Raw genomic sequence first — 25,976 nt, 5'->3', positions numbered from 1 at the left:
CGTGAGTCTAGATAGACAGTTTCTTCCAGGTGCTGAAGGAACTGTCGTGCCACCACACTCTCAACAACCTTCGCAAGAAAGTGAAGGTTGGAGACAGGACGGTAGTTGGCCAAAACAGCCGGGTTCAGGGAGGGCTTCTTGAGGAGGGGCCTCACCACCACCTCTTTCAAGGCAGCCGGCAAGAACCCCTCACTCAAAGAAGCATTGACGATTCCCTGGAGCCAGCCTCGTGTAACCTCCCGGGAGGCCAGTACCAGCCAGGAGGGATACGGGTCCAGTAGACATGTGGTGGTGTTCAGCTGGCCCAGCATCCTGTCCATGTCCTCGGGAGTCACAGGATCAAACTCTTCCCACAAAGTGGACTCAAGACCTGCCTCCATTGGCCCGTCTGAACTAGTCCAATTGGAGGCTAACCTGGCCCGGATCCGATTGATTTTGTCATGCAGGTAACACCCAAATTCCTCTGCCCGACCCTGCAAAGGGACATCCCGGACCCTCTGATGAAGGAGGGAGCGGGACACCCTAAACAGGGCGGCAGATCGGTTACCTGCAGACGCAATAAGAGCAGAGAAATAGTTTCGTTTCGCCGCTCTTATTGCCACTAGGTAAGTCCTTAAATGGGACTTTACCAGTTTCCGATCAGATTCGGAGCGGGTGGCCCTCCAATTACCCTCTAGGCATCTCTTCTGACGCTTCATCACCCTCACCATTAACTATGATTAGCCAGTCAATCTGAAGGAAGATTCTTTATCAAAATTGTCTCAAGTGAAAAAATGGGATATAAATCTAAGAATGAAAACAAATAATTCCAATCCATTTTCATTGTTTGTTATAATAGTATTTCCTATCCTTATATTTCTGAAATGATTTGCCAATGAAACTTTAATTTAATTGAATATTTCTGATATAATAGAAATGAGAAATTATCATTGTACTTTTTTTTCCTTTTTGTCTGTAGCCTAGGTCAGCAAATTCTTCTGTACATGGGAAAAATATATTATTTTAATTATTGTGTGCTGATCTCTAGGGAGCTTGACAACAAAGTTTAAATTGCTATCTTTATGCATGCAACTTTTTAAATAGCTATCAAAGAAAGGGGTACATATATATTTGTCTATATATCTATCCATGTCTTTGTGCCTTCAAACCAGTGTTGACTCCTGAGTTCTTTTTAGTGAGTGACTGGCCCAATGTCACCCGGCTGGCTTTGTGCCTAATATAGGACCAGAACTCACGATCTCCCAAGCTTAACTACTACATTAGATTGACTCTCTCAAAGAAAAGTAACAGAGATAACTTATACAAGTAATTAAAAAGCAACCAGAGGTAAAAATGAAATCTATATTGAAAAAAATCCTTCTTACAAAGGATTCCGAAAATCTTAGTGAATGCTGTTTTTGCTTTAAAACCCTTATTATAAAATATATTACAAGATAGGAATGTGTGAATATGTGATGTGTATCTTCATGATTTTGAAAGATATAGCTTTAACATTATCCACACTCAAGCGAAAGAAAAATATAACTATTAAAGTAAAATGCATCCTTTATTATCTTTATCTCTATTATGGATAAAAAAGAAAAATAATTAATGTAACAATTTACACTGAACTATTTTACTCATATCAGAATCTCTAAAAAGTCAAATCTTTTTATCTTTAACCGTATTATTTCTATTGTTCAGTATAAACAGTTTTGTTTAATACTTGTTTAATACTTAATACATGTAAAATGCAGTCTGTTCTTTTCTATTGGAGTCAGGAAGGTTGATGATACTCAGAACTACTTTTTTTTCATCATCATTCATTCATCTGTCTAACAGGATAATTTACCAGTATGTTGATAAATGAATTTTATCCCTTTTCAATCATAGAATTCCTTTGCATTCATATGCAAATGTTGTCTTGTAGTTTCAGGTGACAAATTATAACCATGTAAAAAGCAGTATTCTATTGTTCTGTAAAAATGTTAGAATGCATTTTATTTCATGTGAGAGAACTTTTTATATAAAAAGTAGGTGTTGCAGTTTCATTTGGACAGTGACAACATAGTCACTGTTTCTGACAACTGAATCATTGTTTATGGGATCTAAATAGTTTTCCGTGGTATAGTTTTCAGTGGAATAACCCAGCAGGTAACTTAGTATTATAGTCTGAGCATGTATTTTAATTTCCCATTTTATTTCTTGTGGCTTGATGATAATTCAAAAGTTCTGTACTATATATTAAACTTTAAAAGTGGTATGTACGGTACTTTTTAAAAAGTATGGCAGTGTCAACATTCATTGCATTTAGTTTGAGCTAAGACTGACAAAATGTACACTTTGACCATGACATCAAAGAAAAAGTTCACACACACACACACACACACACACACACACATTTTATTTTGTATCATTTTATGCTACTAGTATATACAAAGAGATAACATTACAGAAGACAGTTGAACCACATTGTTCTTTAAGCAATAAAATGTTCCTAGCTTCTCTCAGGATGACTAAGAAAATATGGGATGAGGGAGGTTCTCATTTGAATTTTAATTTTATGATAAATGTGTCATCTCCTTTAGAGCTCTAAAGTTATCATTAAAATGCTAACTGCCTCTGTTTCCATTTTAAGGACTAATAAAAAATGATAAGGGATATCTACAACAAGCATGATGCAGGTAACTAATTGGAGTCAAGGAATGGTGGGAGACTAATTTAAGTGGTTTTACATACATTTTATACAAATAAGCACAAGTAACATAATTATTTAGAAAATAATTTGAAATACTATTTTTGAATAGTTGAGCACCTCACTGTTTTTTTTCTTCTTTCTTTTGTAAATCTGTAGTAGCTGTAGATATTATTCTTCTACTATTCTTTTTTTCCTTCACTATTTTAGTTTCTCCTGAAGCACTAACATAAAGGCTTATGCTTTTGTCAATAATGCTGTTTGCATGTCTCCTGAAGGAAGCTTTTCCCCTAAATCTTCATTTAGAGTGTAGCAGATAAACTCAGAATTTTCTTATATTCTCACTTTCTGTAAAGGGGACACCATACAATTGGCTTATACATAAGTATAGCAATAGGCTAAATAAATCAGAACCTTAAATAAGTTAAAAAAAACCTTGCAACAAGGTCTAGATATATTGAAAAAAATGTTCCCATTGTCTTCTCACTAAATATAGAGGTGAATACTTGGGATATTTTTTATTAAATTAATCCTGATTAATTTTAATTGCAATCTCTGGATTAAACATTTTCTTTTCTGTTACTTCAACAGGAAACATACAATTGAGCATCAAGACAACATGTTTAATCACACCTCCACAGCTGAATTTCTCCTCTTGACATTCTCAGAGATCCGAGAATTGCAGATCATGCATTTCTTTGTGTTTCTGGTTTTGTACTTGGTGGCAATATCTGGGAATCTTTCAATCATTTTTGCAGTAACCCTTGATTACCATCTGCATTCACCCATGTATTTTTTCCTAATGAATTTGGCTATGTTGGATCTTGGTTCCATCTCTGTTACAGTCCCCAAATCTATGGTTAATTCTCTTTTGAACAATAAGTCTATTTCTTATTCTGGATGTGTTGCTCAAGTATTCTTCTATGTGTTCTTTGCAGGATCAGATCTTGCCCTCCTAACAGTAATGGCATATGATCGTTATGTGGCCATCTGCAATCCACTCCAATATGAAATAGTTATGCACAAAAGAGCCTGCATTCAGATGGCAATCAGTGCATGGGTCGGTGGCATACTTTATGCAACATTACACACTTCAGGAACATTTAGCCTTAGCTTTTGTTCCAATTATATCAATCAGTTCTTCTGTGAAATCCCACAATTATTGAAACTGTCTTGTTCTGATTTATATCTAATTGAGGTTGGATTCCTTATATTAGGTTGTTGCATTGGGCTAATATGCTTTATTTTCATCATTGAAAGTTACAGAGAAATCCTTATAACAGTTCTTAAAATCCCTTCTAAGCATGTTTCTAAAAAAGCATTTTCTACTTGTCTTCCTCACCTCATAGTTGTTTCCATTTTTATTTTCAGTTTAATTCTGGCCTACGAAAGGCCTCCCACTAAAATTTCCTCTAATCTTGATATAGCATTTGCTGTGATTTATACCATTATTCCACCAATACTGAATCCATTCATCTATAGTGTGAGGAACAAAGAGATCAAAATTGCTTTGCGGAAACTGTTAGATTTGGAGGATTCATCCCAGCTCAGCTCTAGTTAATTCCAATTTCATCACATAAAGGTGTCATAATTCTTTTCATCATGGTAAAAAAGAAAGAAAGAAAATAATCTGTCTCAACAAAACAGTTCATGTGATCAAAGGTATCTTGTGGGGGAGCCAAAAAAGTGAAAATGATGGGTATGATGCTTGCTTGTAATATATATTAAAAATGCATGTTACTTTGTATAGTCACAATTGGCATCTTAACTTTTTTTTTTACCCCAACATGGATGTCCCTGCATGTCATCTCAGTTTTTATTATTTGAAAAATGCAGAAGACTTGTGCATAGGCACTGCACACATTCAGGAACTTGTTTTAACATTTCCCCGATGTTGAATAACTGGAATTTTAAATGCAGATTTTACTCATGTGCACTGAAACTTTTGGTGGGCATTACAATGCCAGAATATATACAGACTGAAAAAGCTGAAAGTATATCAGTTGGATATTTACTGAGGAAAGGAAACTTAGTCGAGATAATAAAAAAAAATGAAATAATATATTTTAAAGAGAATTTGCCTTAATTAACTTAATGTAACTGAGGATGAAAAATTCCTATTATAGAGTATGTGATTACCAAGGTTCTGTTTTTACTCTAAATTATCATTAAAGATAGATAAATAAAATCTATGTTGCTGTTGCTTCCTTGATCTTGCCTCTAGAAAATAGTTTTTAATAGAAGTTAATCAAACACACTGAAGGAATGAATTTATTTTACTCTTAGAAGGGAGAAGACCACATTGCTTCATAAAATAATTTTATGTGGAAATGCTTGTTCAACAATTGTACAAAGCTAAAGTTGCCTATCATAATATTCAAGTTACATATTTAGTGGATCTAAAGTCACTGAAAGCAGCAGAGACTGATATCATTAGGGTTAGACAGCATCACCACCAGATGGATTCGTAGCTGGCTGACTGGCCATACTCAGCGTGTGGTCCTCAATGGAACCGCATCTACATGGAGGGAAGTGTGTAGTGGGATGCCACAGGGCTCTGTTCTACGCCCAGTGCTCTTCAACATCTTCATCAATGATTTGGACAAGGGGATAGATGGGGAGCTCATCAAATTTGTGTATGACACCAAGCTGGCAGGAATGGCCAACACTCCAGAAGACAGACTTAAGATACAGGAGGACCTGGACAGACTTGAACACTGGGTGCTATCTAACAAAATGAAATTCAATGGTGAAAAAAGTAAGGTTCTACATTTAGGCAAGAAAAACCAAATGTACAGGTATAGTATAGGGGGTACCTTGCTCAATAGTAGTAACTGTGAGAGGGATCTCGAAGTCCTAATGGATAATCACTTAAATATGAGCCAACACAGTGCTGCGCTGCATTAAGAGAGGGATAGAATCAAGATCACGTGAAGTATTAATACCACTTTACAATGCCTTAGTAAGGCCACACTTGGAATACTGCATCCAGTTTTGGTCACCACAATGTAAAAAAGATGCTGAGACTCTAGAAAGAGTACAGAGAAGAGCAACAAAGATGATTAGGGGACTGGAGGCTAAAACATATAAGGAACAGTTGCTGGAATTGGGTATGTCTAGTTTAACGAACCGGGGGGGGGGGGGACATGATAGCAGTGTTCCAATATCTCAGGGGCTGCCACAGAGAAGAGGGAGTCAAGCTATTCTCCAAGGTGCCTGAAGGCAGAATGAGAAGCAATGGATGGAAACTGATCAAGGAGAGAAGTAACTTAGAACTAAGGAGAAACTTCCTGACAGTTAGAACAATTAACCAATGGAACAACCTGCCTCCAGAAGCAGTGAATGCTCCAACACTGGAAGTTTTTAAGAAGAGACTGGACAGCCATTTTTCTGAAATGGTGTAGGGTTCCTGCCTGAGCAGGGGGTTGGACTCGATGACCTCCAAGGTCCCTTCCAACTTTATTATTATTATTATTATTATTATTATTATTATTATTATTATTATTATTATTATTATTATTATTATTATTATTATTATTATTATTATTATTATTAAATGATAAAGTTCCATCAGTCTTATTGATCAGTTTTTAATAAGTGTAATTTGACAGAATTCAGTCCCCACCTTTCTCATTCTTGCCTTGATCATCTTCCTGTGTTATCAAATCAAGAGTAATAGCTCCTGTCCCTGAAGTATTACCCTTTGACCAAAAGACTATCATGGGTTTGACAAATAATGATTATGATTTGAGAATGGCTCTATTGACCACTAAATTTAGTATTCCCCTATGCCTTCCTTACCCTTTCAAGATATTTTATTTTTTTTATAAAAGCAAGTGCCCAAATGGCAAGGGATCATATAGATGTCTATGTGATGATCTAGATATATATATGTGATGATCTAGATATATATGATCTAGATATAGCAGAAGAGAGAGTTGTTAATATGTATCTAATACACCATTATTTTTTATTTATTTATGCTCCCAGATCAACAAAAATAGAGATATGTTTTTTTAAAAAAATACAAAAAGAAACAAACCTAAAATATTAATATCGAAAACAGAGTATCAATTAACTTCAGAAAACCATAGTTGCTCTAAAGTATAAATGTGAAAAGGGGGAGGGTTTCAACTTTTTATTCCTTTTAGATTTCTGCTGCTTTGCTATATTTATAGTAGATCTTAGAATAACAGTAGAGACATACATTTAACTCCTTTGGAAGAAAATTATTTGTTAAAGATTTAAATACAACCAAAAAAAGATAACAGAGAAAGATAACAGAGAACATGGAAGTATTTTGCATGTCTAGAAATGGATAAATTATCAGGAATTCTTTTATTGGATTGTTTCTTGTCATGAACACTGCATTATTATTTTTTTGCATGCATTTGTCACACAGTGTATATTTCCAGGAAACTTCATTAAGAACCAACAATTGGATACCTATAAACCTGCTATTATAACTAATATCAATTAAAATAGTTTCATCCTTCCTGAAAAGGTAATTCTTGATCTGGGCTAATTAGTTGGCCTGGCATTAATGATAATTCAATACATAGCTATTATTGTTAACTGGAATATGATATTTACAGAAGTAAAGAATCAAAGAATGGAGCAAAAATATCCCACTCCTCTCAATTCCTGCCTAAGACTTTCCAGGATAAATTATCTACAAAATGTACGTGGGCATAAATATTTTTTTTGGCCTGACCAAGTTAGACATTTATAGATTATGACTTTTGCTGTGATAAATCACAACTCAAGCCTGTCAATGAAGGCTTGAGTTGGTGGATGTTAGTACGTATGTCCATTAATGAATCCAGTATTTGCTGTTATGCTCCTCCTATCTGCCTGATCTTTTACTTAACAACAAAAAGTAGCTAGTTTGCTCTTTGAAAGTAGCTGAGCCAAAGTGACTAATGAGCATTTGAGTTAGGACATGTTAATTGGATCAAGTTATTTTGTCTTGAGAAAATGAATTCTTGATATAGATACATTTGATCCTTTTTGAATTCCAACTTCATTCAGTTCCATGGCACAGCCATATTCTGTATACTTATAATCTTGATTTTCATTGAATGACAGACAACAAATCTATGGCGATAAAAAATACAATATTTCTCTTATGATGATAAGAACAATCTTTTGCTATCAGGAGATCCAATAGCAACAAAAAGAAAAAAGAGAAAGAGAAAGGAGAAAACTTATTTAAATGTCATGCATAAAATCATATGTTTCAAAACTGAAGAGAAAATGCATGGTTAGTTCCAAGCAAACTGCTAAATGATAAAGTAAGTTCTTTCTTTATATACTTTACATTTTAGAAAAAGAAGAAAAAAAACATTTCTCAATTTCTTAGACAACTTTAACATTTGAAATATCAATGTATTTGACAATTTCATCAACATAAAGAGATTAAACAACAGCAAACAGTAGAGCTGGGCTTTCTTATAGTCTATAATCAAAGACTGTAATATTTTATCATAATTCAATTAATTTCTAAGAAAGTATCTCATGACAAGATACAATCTGTGGACATTTCAAAATATACTAATTACACAGTTATTGCAGATGGTATAAATTTTAAAATTATTAAGGTCAGGAATTCAGAAATGCATACCACTTCTATTGTCCTTACCATTTAACAATATCAAATAGAAAATCTTTTTTATGTTCTTAAAATGATAAGTCCAGTTCGAGTATAAATTAGAATTTTTTGAAGTATTATAAGATACATGAAAAAGTGAGGTATGTATACAAGAATGAAGTCTAACACCTTTATTTACTCCTTATTTCCTTGTTTCCTTCTTTTGCCTCTCTTTCTCCCTCTTTTTCAGCATATTTTCATTTTATTAGTGTTTTTAAAGAAAAACATTAATGCAAAGAGTTTTTCCTCTTTTTTTGTAGAATCTATTACTAATCTGACAATAGCAATAAATTTTGAAAGCATGTGTAAAACATGAAGCAACATGTAAGAACTTACTAGTTCTATTCTATGGAAAATATCCAGATATTTAAAAGGTTTGGATTAATCCAAATCTAGACTACCGTGATCATTTTGTTGAATTTTCTGTGAAAAAAAGGCATTTAGAAAACTTGATACAATTTCACAAATTCTTGTCCATAGTTTTCTTTTCAAGAATAATTTGGATGACTTTCAATAGAAGAGCTAAAACTGCATATCATCAATATGAGTTTATTTACCAAGTCTTTAAAATGTGCTGTGGAGTATACAGGAAGATGTATGTAGTCTCTTTCTACAATACTTTAAACCAATTGCATCGTTTTTATGATCACATGGCAGCTGTGGAAGGCTGCTGCATGAATCTAAAATCCTAGAAAAGGTACCTCTGCTTTAAAGGTTTTATACATAAGAGTTATATTTTGGTTCTTTGACAAAGCACTTTGGGGAGATTAAACCCAAAGTGCTCTTCAGTGCTGTTCTAGTAATCAACTGCTTTATGTGCCTTCTATCTCTTGCATAGGAATTTTGATTACAACATCATCAGTTATTTATCTGCATGCATTTATTTTGTGCGTTAGTTTTATTCTAGCTATTTCACATTTCATATTCACTGTTCTTGGGTTGGTATTTATCTCAGCTTACCATAATAAACATTAATATATTTATTATGACTTCATCATTTGTGGATTAGACCAGAAGATAAATGGAAAATTATAACATTGTTAATAAAAAGTTTACATTTTTACTATTACAGTCCTTTTTCGATTACAGATTTCTAGCTCCTAAACAGAATTAAATCGCTACTCAATTAAAAAATAGCATTTTTCAAAAATAAAAATAAAAAATTTGACCAATTGCTAGGTCTGCTTCCTACATGACTAGTCTATAAAATGGATAGTGTGAATTTGGCTTAGTCTGATATGTGTATCAAGCCAAAATAAATTAAGAAATTTAGATGTATGTTTAGTATGTTTATCATTTTTAAAATAAACAATCCTTTACTATAATTAATTAACCCAGCCAATATGATTAGTATGGCATTCAGCTGGAAAACAGGATAATTTCCCCCTTGAAGGTATTTAAAAGGAGTGTAGAATACTTCTTGCTTTTGGAAAGCTTCCTATATTTTATGCCTACTTCGATTCATATTAATGGTGGGTTTTGTGTGATGAAGGCAACTTAGTCAATAATGAAGAGAGATGTTTTTTGTCACCTTGCACCATTTTCTGTTTTGCCATTGCCAAAATAGGATTCTGGACTTCATAGTACTGAAGTAGCTTCATTAGTATATTTGTTACTTGAGATACAACTGATATCAATGAAGGCATCATTCATAGACAAAGACTGAATATCAGTATTTCCTTCCATTTTAATATTCTCCAATAAAGAATTTAAAATAAGAAAAAAATATTGAAGTTTGTATTCCTATTGAGAAATTTTAAGTATTTCTCTAGCCTCTTTCCCTAAAAAATTGCTGAATTTCTGTCTAGATTATCAGTATGTATGTATGTATTTATGTATGTATATATGTATGATACATATATATGTACTATTTAGAATGAATATTCATATTCATTCATATTATTTTATTCATCAATACTACTTAAAATGCCACCCTGAGCTTTCCATAAGAGCAGAGCTTTTTTCCTTTCTTTTTTTTTTTTTTAAATAATTGTGTTAATCACTACCAACATTTTGATATATCCCCATCCTATCACATGAACATTCAACATATATTTATTTCAGATGGAAATAAGATATCAGTGTATTTCTTTATGAAGAGATTTTCTGATGTCAGCTGGAAATATTTCAAACTATGGTCATGTTTTGCTAGAGTCCCAATTTTATAATATATTTTATTATGATTTTATGTCTTTTAAGAACTGTTAACTAACTTAATTTTAATTTAATAAATTTTATAATAAATTTTCAGACAATGTTCATTTTCCTAGCCAAATATTGTAAATTGTTTGTGTGTGGTGGCTGAGTTATTTTGGCAATTTATATTTTCTGATGACAAATTGCAATCACCTATTTTATGTATTTCATATAAGTAAGTTTCTATGTCTCCTTCCAAACTATTCACCTGAAATTTTGATTCCCTTAGAATGGAAAGGCTAACCAAAGTCCAGTGCTGACTTTCTTGTCTGAAATTGAGAATAAATATTTTTACATAAGAATAGGAGGTCTATGCAGTCTTTGAAAATGATTTGAGAGAGGCTTGGGGGGGAAAAAAAGAAGATATTGCTGTTTGTATGAGTTATTTCCAAGTAATACAGAAGCAAAAAAGAAAAAAAGAAAAAGAGGCTGCTTTAACACATACTAGACAGTACTTGTAGACTTGAAATGTCCAAAGAGCTTTCTGAAAACCCTTTTGGAAGCTTGGAAGTGCCTAATTTAATTTTCCTTTTCTTCTAGATACCTCTTAATAAAATGGATAACATGTCATCTCCTTCCAATTTTCTGCTCCTTCAGTTCTCAGCAGTTTGGGAATTACAGATTCTACACTTTCTTCTGTTCCTGATACTGTATCTTGCAATTGTATTAGGGAATCTCCTGATTATTTCTGCTGTTATTTTTTATCATTACCTTCACACCCCCATGTATTTCTTCCTGATGAACTTAGCCATTCTGGATCTTGGCTCTATTTCTACTATTATTCCCAAATCCATGGGCAATTCTCTCATGAACTCTAGAAACATTTCTTACTCTGAATGTGTGGGTCAGGTTTTCTGTTTTATATCCTTTGTTGAATCTGATTTCTTTCTCCTCACAGTCATGGCATATGATCGTTATGTTGCCATTTGCCATCCACTGCACTATGGCATATTAATGAATAGGCAAGCTTGTGCACAGATGGTGCTTTGTGTTTGGCTAATGGGAATTTTTAATGGAGCAATGCATACTACAGGCACATTTGCAGTCCCTTTTTGCTCCAATGTTGTTAATCAGTTCTACTGTGAAATCCCACAGTTACTCAAGCTATCTTGCTCTGATTCATACCAACCTGAATTTACTATTCTGGCAATCAATATTATGATAGAAGGAGCTTGTTTTGTCTTCATCATCATAACATATGTGCTGATCTTTACAGCAGTACTAAAAATCCCTTCTGTTCATGGAAGACAAAAAGCCTTTGCTACCTGCCTTCCACACCTCACTGTATTTTCTATATTTATATTCACTGGGTGGTTTGCCTACTTAAAACCACCTTCTAATACTCCATCTAGTTTGGATTTGGCACTGACTATGATATATACCTTTGTTCCACCTCTGCTGAATCCAGTGATCTATAGCATGAGAAACAAAGAGCTCACAGTTGCCTTCACCAAATTATTTTTTTCAGCATGTTCTTCTACAGAAACCTGTTTTAATGTTTTCATATCACAATGAGCTTTGCATTGGCTTAATCACTTTCATATATTTCAGGGAGATTAAAGATATTTTAAATAGAATATTACCAAAATTTAGGCAAAAGCATGTTCCAGAAACTAATATGAGGTTGAAGCTTGAAATTTTATCTGTCTTCTGAACTGGGAAAAACATCAAATGCTCTAATAAAACACACTAACTAAAAACAGATAATATTCTAATGTATGTATTTGTTCCCTGTATTTTGGAAATGCAAAGTTGAAATGTTCTAACTTTTGACTTCTCAAAACTATTTAATATAATTTATTCTCCTCCTCCTCTTTTTCTTTCTTAGTTACACCCATGGTATATTGAGGTAGTCCTTCATTCAGATATAGTTACAATGATAAATGATAAAGATAATAAAGAAAATGCATTTGATTATGTAGTGGAGGTACAGGTAACTATTTATTAACCCTCACCAATAAGTGTTTAGTTTTTTAATGATAAGTTAAGATTCCCTGGAATATTATTTGCTATTTCTTTTTAAAAACTCTTGTTTATACTGAGCTATTTGCACAGTCTCTACTACAGTTCCTTACATGCAGATCTGAAGTATTTAACCAAGGAAAACCAAATAAACGAAGAAAAAATATATGCATTTGTTACAGAGATTTTAGTTTTGAAAGTGAAGTCAGCAAAGAAATTATCTTACACAACAATCAAAGCATTGTTTGTTCCATATATTAAAGGAAGTATGAACAAATTTCTAGCCACATTTTCTCACACCTACATAGACTTAAGGCTGCTAAAATAAGCTAAGCTCCTGAGAAATGGGTCCCCTGAGAAATATTACAAAATTAAACAAAGATAATCCTTTGTTTTTATCTAGCATTCCCACATTAAAAGAAATTGAAGAGCATTTCACTTCATCATGAATACTGCCACTGGTACATAAGAAAAATATCTGAGATTTGACCTCCTATTACAAGCTCTGAAATCTAAAAAGCTGAATGAAAAATAAATCTAGAGTCAATGAATTCCTTTTGCATGGATTCCCTGATACTGAAGAGCTACGGATAGTCCACATCATTGTTTTTTTAATAATTTATTTAGTAGCCCTCATTGAAAATCTCATCATCATCACTGTCATTGTTTATAGCCATCAGCTCCATTCACCCATGTATTTTTTTCTAGTCAATCTATCCTTGCAGGATCTTGGCTCCATCTCAGTCACAGTTCCCAAGTCCATGATGAATTCCTTGATGAACACAGAAGCCATTTCTTACTCTGGATGTCTCTGCCAGGTATTCTTCCTTGTTTTCTTCATCCTGTCTCATTTCTTTCTCCTTGGTGTCATGGCCTATGATCGTTATGTAGCCATCTGTAACCCACTGCATTATGAGGCTATACTGAACAAAAAAGCCTGCATCAAACTGGCAACCAGTGTCTGGATGGGTGGGCTGTCTTATTCAATGCTCCATACAGGAAATTTGTTTATGGTGAAGTTCTGCTCTAGAATCATCAATCAATTCTTTTGTGAAATCCCTCAGCTGCTCAAGATCTCCTGTTCTAACTCTTATGTTGCAGAAGAGTGGATACTCATTCTAGGTTCTTCTTTAGGATTCATTCATGTTGCTCTCATTGTGTTCTCATATGTGAAGATATTTAGAGCAGTTTTGAAAATTCCATCTGTTAAAGGGAAGCAAAAGGCCTTCTCTACCTGTTTACCTCATCTCATAGTCATTTGTCTGTATCTGGTAAGTGGTAACTTTGCATATCTAAGACCCATATCCAGCTCTCCATCAACATCAGATATCCTGATTTCTATGTTTTACTGTGTGGTGCCACCAATCATGAATCCATTGATCTACAGCATGAGGAACAAGGAACTCAAAGTGGCATTCTGGAAGCTGATCATCAATATTTCTTCCAAAACCTGACCCAAAATGTCTAGGTTTTATATACTTTAATAAATGTTGAAAAGTGTTTGCATATTTTGTGGTAGATTTCATCTTCAATGGGTGAATAAAAATATACTTTCCTATGCATATCGATTGATAAATTAAATAGAATTAATTCAGTGGGTTAGGCTTTCTCCTTATAAAATTGATAAAACTACTTATTTATTTTATCAATTTTATTTGCTGCCCTTCTCAGAATCCAAGGCAACTGAGCAGATTACAATGCCCTTATGTAGCCTTGTTGTTTGGTTGCTGTTGTTATTTAAAAAAACACATTTGTATATAGGTATCTTTGACTTACAACAGTTTGTTTAGTGACCATTCAAAGTTACAACAGCACTGAAAAAAGTGACATGACCATTTTTCACACCTATGACCATTGCGGCATCCCCATAGTCATGTGATCCAAATTCAGATACTTGGCAATTGACTCATATTGATGATGGTTGCAGTGTCCTAGGGTCATGTGATCACCTTTTAAGACCTTCTGACAAGCGGTCAATGGGACAGCCAGATTCACTTAACAACTGTGTTAACTTAACACCTGGAGTGATTCACGTAACAACTGTGTCAAGAAAAGTCATAAAATAGGGTAAAACACACTTAACAAATGTCTCACTTAGTAAAAGAAATTTTGGGATCAATTGTGGATGTTAGTCGAGGATTACCTGTACAAATTTGAACGCTATAATCTTTGTGTTACAACATTAAGAAATACTGCTGATGTTAACTGTGCTCTTCAGACATCTTTTCATCTAAAAGATAATTGAATCCCTTTATTATTATTTATATAACTTTTATTTTATTCCAAAAATAATAGAAATATAGAAAATAAATACCAGGTTCAGTTCCTTATCTATATGTGCGTTTCTCTAAATATAAATTTTATACTGGCTTTCTTAATTGTTTTATTTTTATGATTCATACCCATTAATCATATTTATGTACCTGTTTAGAGATTATTAGGGAAAGATAAAAAGAATCACATGTTCCTGTATGCACAAAAAGCAAGAAGCAAAGTGGCTTTTTATATGAATAATCTCCCCACACCCCTGTGGTAATGTTTCATTATATGCAATGTTTTTAAAAAATAGAACTGTGAAGATTAGAATTAGAAAATTACTGAAATATTATCTTTTATGCTGGATATTTTAAAAAGAGAAGAGGGGATGAAATGTTTTACTTATTAGAAGTTTTTTTTTATGTCACCCTTAAATTGAAATAATTTTATCATATATGTACATATAATGTATACAGTATATTAAAGTTATCCTATTGTAGATATAATTTAGGTTTTTTTTATAATATCAAAAATCCCTAACTTCCTGCAAGCAATCTAAGTGTACTCATTAAAAGGGGGGAGGGAAATTTCAGAGGAGACATAAATATAAATCCCCAGAACTTTGCATCATCACCATATTATTAAGCATCCAGAGCTGTGCCATGCTTAGCCTGATTGTGCCTATTGAAGATCAACATTGCATATTTCTATTTAAAAGATAGTGATACTACATTTTTATATGTCTAATAATGTGAAATCATAGCTGCCAGTTCTTTAGCTGGTATTGGCTTTTGTTTGCATCAAGTTCTTCCCATGTTTTTCCCAAGAACCTAGATAGTTATAATGTATCAGTATAGTATATGTATGGATGTAAGTAAGATGGTCTTTTTCAATTGATGGGTGGAAATTTTGTAAAATGCACATTTTCTAGGATCCCCCTGGTTAGTTTATGTCATAGTTTTCAACTACTATTTTCAGATCTTAATACTTTGTGATCATTTCTAGTTCTCTCCCTTGTGTTCTACTATCCTTTGATTCTGCATATTAATTATCCACATTTTCTTCTTTTGAGTCACAGTTAAATCTGATATGTTATGAGCCAGGACTATCAGTTTATATTTGTAAATCCCACAATATTTTAATCTATATATTATTTTTAATATAAACATTTTCAACTACATTTTCCATTATGTCTCACCAATTCTTCACGATTAGCATATAGTTCTCATTCTTTTATAGTTTCCTTTGATATTATTTACTATTTTATTTCAATTCATATCTTTCTAATAAATCGCTTTATAAAAAGATGAAAATTGCCTTTCTGAAACAATATGTTTGTATGTAGATAGGTAGATGGATATCTACAAGTAAATACATAAATATGAATGTGTATATAATGGTTTATTTTCGCTCTTTTTAAAACTTCCATAAAGGTTCAACAGATATCATCAAAAACCATATATAAAAATTTGTACAATGTTGATGGTATGTAAATGCATACTATAAATATTCTACAAACATTTCATTCTGCCCTAAGAGTAATATCCATTTTACTGGTAAAAATACAAAAATATAAATCTTGCTTTCTCTCTTCATATATTTCACTTTCAGATTTTACTTTCAATGAAAAATCATTCTTATCTTTGTTCTCAGCACCTTTTATGTCAATGCCTATTATGATACCAAATCATATTGAATAATTTAAATTTGTATGGAATTTCGGTTTAACTGGAATCATTTTGTCAGAAATATACTATGTAAAATATATTCTAATGCAACGGAACTATTCAGAATAATGTATTAGCTTTTTTAAAATGTGCAATGGAGATACAATGTGTGGAATAGCTTGAAATCCTCAGAAAGCTAATGTCCCCTGCTGTCCCATGTACACTCAAACAAATACTCTGTTTTTTTAGTTGACATTAGAAGCTTGAGATTACAATGGATAGTCATAATTTGTTGGCCTCAGTGACTTGGCCATGGTAAATTTTCCTAAACCTCCCTTGGTATACCTCCCTTGAATGGTACATCATTCAAACACAAACAATTACAACTATAAACTTTACAAATCATAAGATAAAAAATTAATTTGACTATATAATGTATGTGTATAATATTCAAGTAGTCAATATGTACTATTACTAACAAATCCTCAGCTTTCGTAAAGAAAAGTTAAGGTTAGATTTATGTTACCTGGAAAATTATTTGAAATTTCTTGTTAAAAAGTCTCTTTTTTGCATACTTTTACCTATAGCTTCTAACATAAAACTCTGAAGTATTTAGCCAAGGAAAGGAAAACAAAAACTATTATGCATTTGTGACAGAGATTGTGGTTGTGAAAGTGAAATGAGCATAGAAATTATCTTGTACACTAATCAGAAAAGTTGAAAGGCCAATATAGTACAGGTTGTATAGATTAAAGTAAATATAAACAGAATCTATAAAAAAACATCTTCCCACACCTACATGGAGTTTAGTATGCTAAGGTAAGATAGACTCATGAGAATGGCCCCCTGAGCAATATTACAAACTTCCCAAAGAAACACCTCTGTTTTTATCTTTCATTCTCATATTAAAAGAAAAGGTTTGAAGAACACTTCGTTCCATTTTGAACAATGCAACAGGTTAAGAGGAAAAGAGTCAAAGGTTTGACCGCTTATTACAAGCTCAGACATTGAAAAGGAAGAATGGAAAATAAGTCAAGAGTCAGCGAATTCCTTCTGCATGGATTCCCTAATAGTGAGGAGCTACGGATAGTCCACATCATTGTTTTTTTAATAATTTATTTAGTAGCCCTCATTGAAAATCTCATCATTATCACTGTCGTTGTTTATAGTCATCAACTCCATTCACCCATGTATTTTTTTCTAGTCAATCTATCCTTGCAGGATCTTAGCTCCATCTCAGTCACAGTTCCCAAGTCAATGATGAATTCCTTGATGAACACAGAAGCCATTTCTTACTCTGGATGTCTCTGCCAAGTTTTCTTCCTTGTTTTCTTCATGCTGTCTCATTTCTTTCTGCTGGGAATCATGGCATATGATCGTTATGTAGCCATCTGCAGCCCACTGCGTTATGAGAGTATACTGAGCAAAAAAGCCTGCATCCAAATGGCAACCAGTGCATGGATGGGTGGTCTTTGCTATGCAATACTTTACACAGGAAATTTGTTTACTGTGAAGTTCTGTTCCAGAATCATCAATCAGTTCTTCTGTGAAATCCCTCAATTACTCAAGATCTCTTGCTTTAACTCATATGTTGCAGAAGAAGAGATACTCATCTTGGGTTCTTCTTTAGGATTCATTGTTTTTGCTCTAATTGTATTTTCATATGTGAAGATTTTTCAAGCAGTTTTGCAAATCCCATCTACCCAAGGAAAGCAAAAGGCCTTCTCTACTTGCTTACCCCACCTCATAGTCATTTGTTTTTTTCTGGTAAGTGGTACCTTTGCATACCTGAAACCCACATCCAGCTCTCCATCAACATCAGACATCCTGGTTTCTATGTTTTATTGTGTGGTACCACCAGTCATGAATCCACTGATCTATAGCATGAGAAATAAGGAACTCAAAATGGCAATCTGGAAACTGATCTTCAATATTTTTTCCAACACCTTGTCCCAAATTTCTCAGTTTTGTATAGTTTAATAAATGTTGTAATTTGTTTGGCCTTTTTTTGCCACTTTGGTAATTTGTTTGGCCTTTTTCAGTGGGTGATTATACAAATACTAAACTATCTTTTCTTATGCAAATCAACTTGATAAATTAAATGGAACTGATTCAATGTTTTAGGCTGTCTCCTTGTGAAATTAATAAAACTACAATTATTTTATATATTCTTGTTTTTTGTTTAGAACATTGGTATACAAATGTGAGCAGCTTGCAATCAATAAAACTTAATTTAGTTAAAAAAATATTATTGTCACATACCAACATCTAGAATTAGGTCTCTGTGGTACAACTTAAAAGAAATGTAGGTGAATGCTGTCTGTGCTGTTAACTTTTATACACCTTTTCCTCTAAAGGAAAAAAAAAATCATACCTCTGTTCCTTTAAAGATGAAATACATCCATTCGTTATTATTTATATTTGTTGCAAACATAGTAGCAATGTATGGAAAACATACTTTGTGTTTTTATCTATACATGAATTTCTTTAAATATAAATTTTACAATGGGTTTCTTAATTCCTTTTAGGAAAGATGCAATTTTCTGATTCATTCATTCTTTCATTCATTTTGGTTTAGTGGTTAAGGCATCAGGCTAGAAAGTAGATTGTGAGTTCACATCCTGCCTTAGCCATAAAAGCCAATGGGGTGACATTGGACCACTCACCCTTTCTCAGTCCAACTGACTTCCCAAGGTTTTTGTTATGGAGAAAATAGGAGGTGGAAGATGTGTTGGGTATGTTTGCATCCTTGAGTTATTCATAAAAGTAAAATAGGCAGGCAATAAATAAATAAATATGATGAGCTTTGGCAAATCATTCTCTGTCCAGCACAACTCAAACCATAGGGTTGTTGTAGAGAAAATATGAAAAGGAAAGTGTGTTGGATATGTTTTCCATTTTGCATTATTTGTAAAAATAATAAAGCTGGGATACAAATAAATAAATCAACAAAAATATTGAAATAGTAATGTACACAATATCTGTAGCAAAATGGCTGCCACTTTACTATATACTTTATAATATCTGTGAGAGAAAAAGTTAAAAAATATTTCTATTGATCATACATAAAGCTAATGGAGAATATCTGTCTGTCTGTCCATCTATTTCTCTTCATGACTTGAAAAACTTGGATTGCTTTCAACATCAACTTTTTATTTTTTTTCTGTATTGGGGTGAAATATGTCATAGTGTTGAAGCAAATAACATATTAAATTAAAATGTTATTCAAGTTTGAAAATGTATTTTTATGAGTTACCAGCAAGAAGTTACTATTATGAGTATTAATCTATTTTCTAGGCTCCCATTTTTTGTTTATTTTGTTATGAGTTATGAGTATTATGAGTTATGAGTTATGAGTATTAATCTATTTCCTAGGCTCCCATTTTTTGTTTATTTTGTTACATTTAGAAACCCTAATCTTAACCTTCTATTTACTATAAACTACAAAATGTCTGCTCTGCTATTCCCTCAGAATCAATAGGATTCTAATATGAGTGCTTGATCAATAATGACTCATTCACAAAGTATGGAAACTTGTTTCTTTTTTACTCATTAAATGAATAGTATTTAAATAAAGAAGATATGTTGTTGTTGCTGTTATTATTATTACTATTATTATTATATCTAATATTCATATGTTCTGCAGTACACTTCTGCAGTACACTTTTATATCCTTGGATGTAAAACCAGGACTAGGACAAAAAAAAGTCAAGGTAGAAGATTTGTCCATGTAACCAAAGTCCCATACTTTTTTATGTGTGTTGCAAGCATTATCTTGATGTCTCAGACTCTCCTGTGAGATGTCCCTGGTTTGACATCCAGTGACATCATGATGCATAAGATAGTTTCCTATGAAAATTACTAAAAGTGATTTTCCATTTCTAAATTCTGCTTCCTCCTCCTCCTCCTCCTCCTCCTCCTCCTCCTCCACTATAGCATTAGTATAACATGGCAGTATTTTATCCAAGAATAAACAAAAGTACAAATAATATGATTATAAAATAAACAAAATAAATTTAATTAAGTAATTATTGTACATTTAACCATGTGTTAACTATTCTTAACAAGTTCTTAGGTTTTTTTCAAGATATGCCAAGATTGGCTGTCTATGGAGAATCTCAGTCATCCAGGTCATGGTTGTCCCAAAGGTGCTTTTTCAGAAGGCAACTGGACTTTCTTGTTTTTCTTTGAAGACATTTCACTTCCAAGAAGTGTCTTCAGCTCTGACTGGATGGTGGGGAATGGAAGGATTTATATTCCTTGCAGACAGATGGAATGGTGAGAGAGCATGAACAGATTTCCAGAAAACATTACAGACTACAGCAACCATTTGCACTTCAGTTTGAAATGCAGACAACACACTCTCAACCTCAACTGCCTGTGCCTGTGAAGGGACTCAGGGCAGAAAACATCTTGCATCCAAGAAGGCTCCACACCCATTTGCACCACTCAGGTGACCCTGAGGACACAGAAAAACTCCAAATGGCTTCAACGACTCTCTAAAAGAAATCAAATGACCAGTTGTCTGCAAGGCATATAAATCCTTCCATTCCCCACCATCCAGTCAGAGCTGAAGAAGATTTTTGAATGAGAAGTGAAATATCTTCAAAAAAAAAAAAAAAAAAAAGAACCAAGAAAGTCTAGTTGCCTCCTGAAAAAGTAGCTTTGGGACAGCCAAGATTGGATGTTCTTTTTACATCCAAGCTATTTGCATAGTCAATGCTACAGCTTTTTACATGCAACTCTGAAGTACTTAACTAAAGGGAGAAAAGTAAGAAAAAACAAAAATCAATTATGTATTTATCAATAATATTTTAGTTTTGAAACTGAAGTCAGCCCAGAATTTTTTTTGTGCTACAATCAAAGCAGCCTGGAAGATGAATACAATATTTGCTCTACAGATTAAAGCACATCCATGCACTTTATGGTCCACATCTGGCCCTTTGCCTGTCCCTGTCTGTTCCATGGTGGCATAGGCAGGGGCGGGGGAGCAGTGATGAGGGGTAAGGGGTGGGGTGATGGCAGCAGGGCAGTGGTGGGAGAAGTGGTACAGCAAGGGATAACAGCAGCAGAGGGGGGAGTGGTGACAGCTTTCCATAACAGTCCCACATTCTCATTTTGCCCTTTGGAAAATTAATTGCTGACCTCTGGGTGGATTAAAGACAGTATGAACAAAGCTCTAACCACATTTTCCAACACCCACATGACTTTAAAAGTATACTAGGCTCCTGAGAAATTCCTCCTCCGAGGATAATTACAAGCATCCCATAGATAAAACTTTCTTTTTACCTAGCACTCTAACATCAAAATAAATTGTTTGAAAAGCAATGGATACTGCCACAGATACATGAGAAAAGGGTCTGAGGATTTATCTCCTATTAGAAGTTCTGAAGTCTAAAGAACCAAATGGAAAATGAATCTGGAGTCAGCGAATTCCTTCTGCATGGATTCCCTGATACTGAGGAGCTATGGATAGTCCACATTGTTGTATTTTTAATAATTTATTTAGTAGCCCTCATTGAAAATCTCATCATTATCACTGTCATTGTTTATAGTCATCAACTCCATTCACCCATGTATTTTTTTCTAGTCAATCTATCCTTGCAAGATCTTGGCTCCATCTCTGTCACAGTTCCCAAGTCCATGGTGAATTCCTTGATGAACACTGAAGCCATTTCTTACTCTGGATGTCTTTGCCAGGTTTTTTTCCTTGTTTTCTTCATGATGTCTCACTTCTTTCTCCTCTGTGTCATGGCCTATGATCGTTATGTAGCCATCTGCAGCCCACTGCATTATGAGACTATAATGAGCAAAAAAGCCAGCATCCAAATGGCAACCAGTGTCTGGATAGGTGGGCTGTCTTATTCAATGCTCCATACAGGAAATTTGTTTACAGTGAAGTTCTGCTCTAGAATCATCAATCAGTTCTTCTGTGAAATCCCTCAATTGCTCAAGATCTCTTGCTCTGCCTCTTATGTTGCAGAAGAGTGGGTACTCATCTTGGGTTCTTGTTTAGCATTCATTCTTTTTGTTCTGATTGTTTTTTCATACGTGAGGATTTTTAAAGCAGTTTTGCAAATCCCATCTACACAAGGGAAGCAAAAGGCCTTCTCTACTTCTTTACCTCATCTCCTAGTCATTTGTCTGTTTCTGGTAAGTGGTACCTTTGCGTACCTGAAACCCATATCCAGCTTCCCATCAACATCAGACATCCTGATTTCAACATTTTACTGTGTGGTGCCACCAATCTTGAATCCATTGATCTATAGTATGAGGAACAAGGAACTCAAAATGGCATTCTCAAAGCTGATCTTCAAGTTTTCTTCCAATACCTAACAAAATTTTCTCAATTTTGTGTATTCAATAAGTGCTTTAAATTAATTATTGAATACAACACTGGACAGCTTACAACCAATAAATCTTAATTTAGGTTAAAAAAATATTATTTTTTCAGACCAGCAACTAGCATTAAATCTTTGTGAAACAACATAAAAAATACAAGTATAGAATGCTGTCATGTTAAATTCCATATTCCTGTTCCTTTAAAGGAGAAATGTATCCATTCATTATGATTTATATTACTTGTATTTTATTGCAGAAATAATATAAATATATAGAATGGTAATGTTCCTGTCTCTATATGGATTTATTTAAATATAAATTTTATACTGGCTTCCTTAATTGCTTTTATTATATAACATATGCATTTTACTGTCATTTCCATTAATTAAATATGTATATCTAGATAATAATATCTAAAGATAATATTAAATAAAAATATATAAGAATATATTAAAAAAGCAAGAACCAAAGTTGCTTTCATGTATCTCTGAAATTACTTAAGAAACCTAGTTTGTGAATTTAAAACAGAACAGACTTGATCGTATTTATGAAACAGTGCTGGTGAATGGAAAGTGTCCAAGAAAATATTTGTTCAGCCAAAGATTTGTATTCATGCAGTTTATTATAGAACTTTTTCTTTAAAAACAAACATCCTAATTTGTATCATATAATAATATGAAAAAATGTTTTGAGAATTTTCCATAGAGCATGACTATAAAAATATACATCATCTAAATATATTACGGTAAGTAAATTAAACCTTATTTTAAAAGTATCAATTTTATATCTTCAGGGACAAGATAAGGAACCAAAGTGTGAAGGCAGAGGATTTGCTCATTTACTAAGAACTCAATTTTTTGTGTTGAAAACAATATCTTGACATTTCAGAGTCCCCCATTGAGTATCTCTAGTTTGATTTCTAGTGACAATATGATGCATGTAGGTAATTCCCTTCAAAAATATAAAAAAAATGATTTTGCAATGCTTCCTCCCCCCCCTCCTTTGTATAATGTGATGGTACTTCATACAAGCATAAAAAACTATAACAGCACAGTTAACAAGTTAAACAAAATATTTTCATCACATAATGGAGATACATCTCATTATATACTGACCAATTTAATAAATCCTTATGTTTTATAAAATAAGTCAAAATCTAATGGATGTTACCTGGAGGATTATTTGGAATTTCTTGTTAGAAATTTGCATTTTAATAATTATAGGCTTTCCTACTGCCTCCTTAATAAGATTATTAGTATGAGATGCTAACTATTTTCATCCAAGTATAAAATGTCTGTATCTCAGAGTAAAAATTGATTTGACATTTTCTGTAGCTCATCTCCATATTAAAAAAAATCTCAATAGTATACCTTTAGTATTAAATACAATGGCACTGCCAAGTGCCAGGGAAATCAGCAGTTGAAACGATAATAAAGATTTATTGTGAGCTTAGGCTTTTTACAAAAATCTGAACCACTAATGGCCCAAGCAAATTGGTGGTAGATAAGACTTCAAGGAATTCAAGGTAGGCTGGACTGATATCACATTTGACCTCTCCCTCAGACTCAGCCTGGTCATCTCCTATAGATACCTGGATACTCATCATTAATTGGTTCCAGAAGGCATGATAAGTACCAAAAAAAGATAAGTACCAAGCAATTTTTCCCATAAGGAATAATGTAGTGCCGTGGTGGTGAACCTATGGCACGTGTGCCACAGGTGGCACACAGAGCCCTCTCTGTGGGCAGATGCACCGTTGCCCCAGTCCTAGGCTTTCAGTCCCATCCATGAGCAATCTGCATCTGCAGGGTAAGGTTGCCGCGCCCGCCCCTGCTGCCCCCAAGCATCAGACTTTCTAACTTCTCATGAGATCTCAAGAAGTTAAAAAGTCTGATGGAACTTTTTTTTTTACCCATAGTCCCACAAACACGCGGCGGAGGCTGAGAAGAGAACGGAGAAACTGAATGCAGCTGAAAGGCAGGTTAGTAAAAAAAAAACCACTTGGGGGAGGTGAGTGCATCTGGGCAGGTGCGGCAATCTTACCCTGCATGGTGGTGGGAGTGTGGGAAGTAGTGTGTGCCCTTCCCATGCCAGGCCAGGTCACCTGCAGCCCCAAGGGTGCTCCTCCTCCGATCATGCGTCATCCCCCTCCACAACTTCAGTGAGCAGCATGGGAAAGGATAATGGCGGCTGCGGGGGACCCAGGAGGAGCTGTGCAAAGCAGGCGGAGGGGAGGCTGGGCACATTGTGGGCATCGCTTCTCATCTCCTCTACACTGCTGCCGCCACCACCACTGCTGCTTTGGCCAAAGTGACCGCCACCGCCGCAGGCCTGCCCACCTCTGCTGCTGCCATGCCGCTGCCCCGCTCTGGCCCCAGGCAGCACCTCTGCCCTGTGAAGTTGCCCCAATCACACCTGCTCTGAGCCCACAATCAGCCTCTGTGCCACTGCCACCGCTGCGGCCACAGCCACTGCTGCTTTGATACAAAGCAACCCAGCCATCACTGCTGCCGCCACAGTCCTGCCCGGCTCTGCCACTGCCATGCCACTGTCCCACTCCAGCCCCAGGCAGTGCTTCTGCCCTGCATGGCTGCCCCGCTAATGCCTGCTCTGAGCTCACAATTGGCTGCCACCACAGCTGCAGGATGGTGCAGAAGTTGCACAACAGGGGCATGTATCCAAACAGCTTGGGCAAGAAGAAGGTGGGCTTCATGGGGCTGGACCTCGGTGCCCCTGAGTCCTCCCGCGACAAGGCCCTGCTGATCGTGGTGGCAGGAACATAGCTCAATCCTCAGCAAGCCCTGCTCGGCCATCAGCGGGAAGCTAGCCAAGAGGAACGGCTTATACCGCAAGCTCCAAAATTTCCTCTACAACGTGCTGGAAAGGCAGTGTACTACTGTCTTGGAATAGAAAATCAGGGCAGGGGCAAAAAAAGAAAGTAGAGGATTTGCCCATGGAAGTATTATCTTGATCTTTTAGAATTCCCTTTGAGTGTCCCTGGTTTGAGGTCTGGGGACAACATTATATATGAAAATAGTTTCCTTCAAAAAGTATAAAATGGGACTGCCACTGCAAAATTCTTCTTCTTCTTCTTCTTCTTCTTCTTCTTCTTCTTCTTCTTCTTCTTCTTCTTCTTCTTCTTCTTCTTCTTCTTCTTCTTCTTCTTCTTCTTCTTCTTCTTCTTCTTCTTCTTCTTCTTCTTCTTCTTCTTCTTCTTCTTCTTCTTCTT

At 34.5% G+C, this 25,976-nt stretch overlaps 5 protein-coding genes across 5 annotated transcripts; all 5 read left to right on the top strand.

The window, feature by feature from the left end:
• Nucleotides 1-3,281: 3,281 nt before the first annotated feature.
• On the top strand, nucleotides 3,282-4,235 carry LOC107286090 (olfactory receptor 14C36-like). The gene has a single exon (XM_015814385.2). It carries the CDS (start codon nucleotides 3,294-3,296, stop codon nucleotides 4,233-4,235), a length of 942 nt encoding a protein of 313 aa, XP_015669871.1. The 5' UTR covers nucleotides 3,282-3,293.
• A 5,649-nt stretch (nucleotides 4,236-9,884) lies between these two features.
• Nucleotides 9,885-12,072, top strand: LOC107286106 (olfactory receptor 14A16-like). Its single transcript, XM_015814401.1, has one exon. The coding sequence runs from the start codon at nucleotides 11,076-11,078 to the stop codon at nucleotides 12,033-12,035; it is 960 nt and encodes a 319-aa protein (XP_015669887.1). The 5' UTR covers nucleotides 9,885-11,075; the 3' UTR covers nucleotides 12,036-12,072.
• A 934-nt stretch (nucleotides 12,073-13,006) lies between these two features.
• On the top strand, nucleotides 13,007-13,936 carry LOC107286089 (olfactory receptor 14A16-like). Its single transcript, XM_015814384.1, has one exon. The coding sequence runs from the start codon at nucleotides 13,007-13,009 to the stop codon at nucleotides 13,934-13,936; it is 930 nt and encodes a 309-aa protein (XP_015669870.1).
• A 3,489-nt stretch (nucleotides 13,937-17,425) lies between these two features.
• LOC107286088 (olfactory receptor 14A16-like) lies at nucleotides 17,426-18,385 on the top strand. The gene has a single exon (XM_015814382.1). It carries the CDS (start codon nucleotides 17,426-17,428, stop codon nucleotides 18,383-18,385), a length of 960 nt encoding a protein of 319 aa, XP_015669868.1.
• A 3,426-nt stretch (nucleotides 18,386-21,811) lies between these two features.
• On the top strand, nucleotides 21,812-22,741 carry LOC107286087 (olfactory receptor 14A16-like). Its single transcript, XM_015814381.1, has one exon. The coding sequence runs from the start codon at nucleotides 21,812-21,814 to the stop codon at nucleotides 22,739-22,741; it is 930 nt and encodes a 309-aa protein (XP_015669867.1).
• The last annotated feature ends 3,235 nt before the right edge of the window (nucleotides 22,742-25,976 follow it).

Source organism: Protobothrops mucrosquamatus, unplaced genomic scaffold (genome assembly GCF_001527695.2).
Source record: "Protobothrops mucrosquamatus isolate PMUCROS unplaced genomic scaffold, P.Mucros_1.0 scaffold247, whole genome shotgun sequence".
In the NCBI taxonomy this organism is placed as follows: Eukaryota; Metazoa; Chordata; class Lepidosauria; order Squamata; family Viperidae; genus Protobothrops; species Protobothrops mucrosquamatus.
This window is presented reverse-complemented; position numbering and strand designations above follow the sequence as displayed.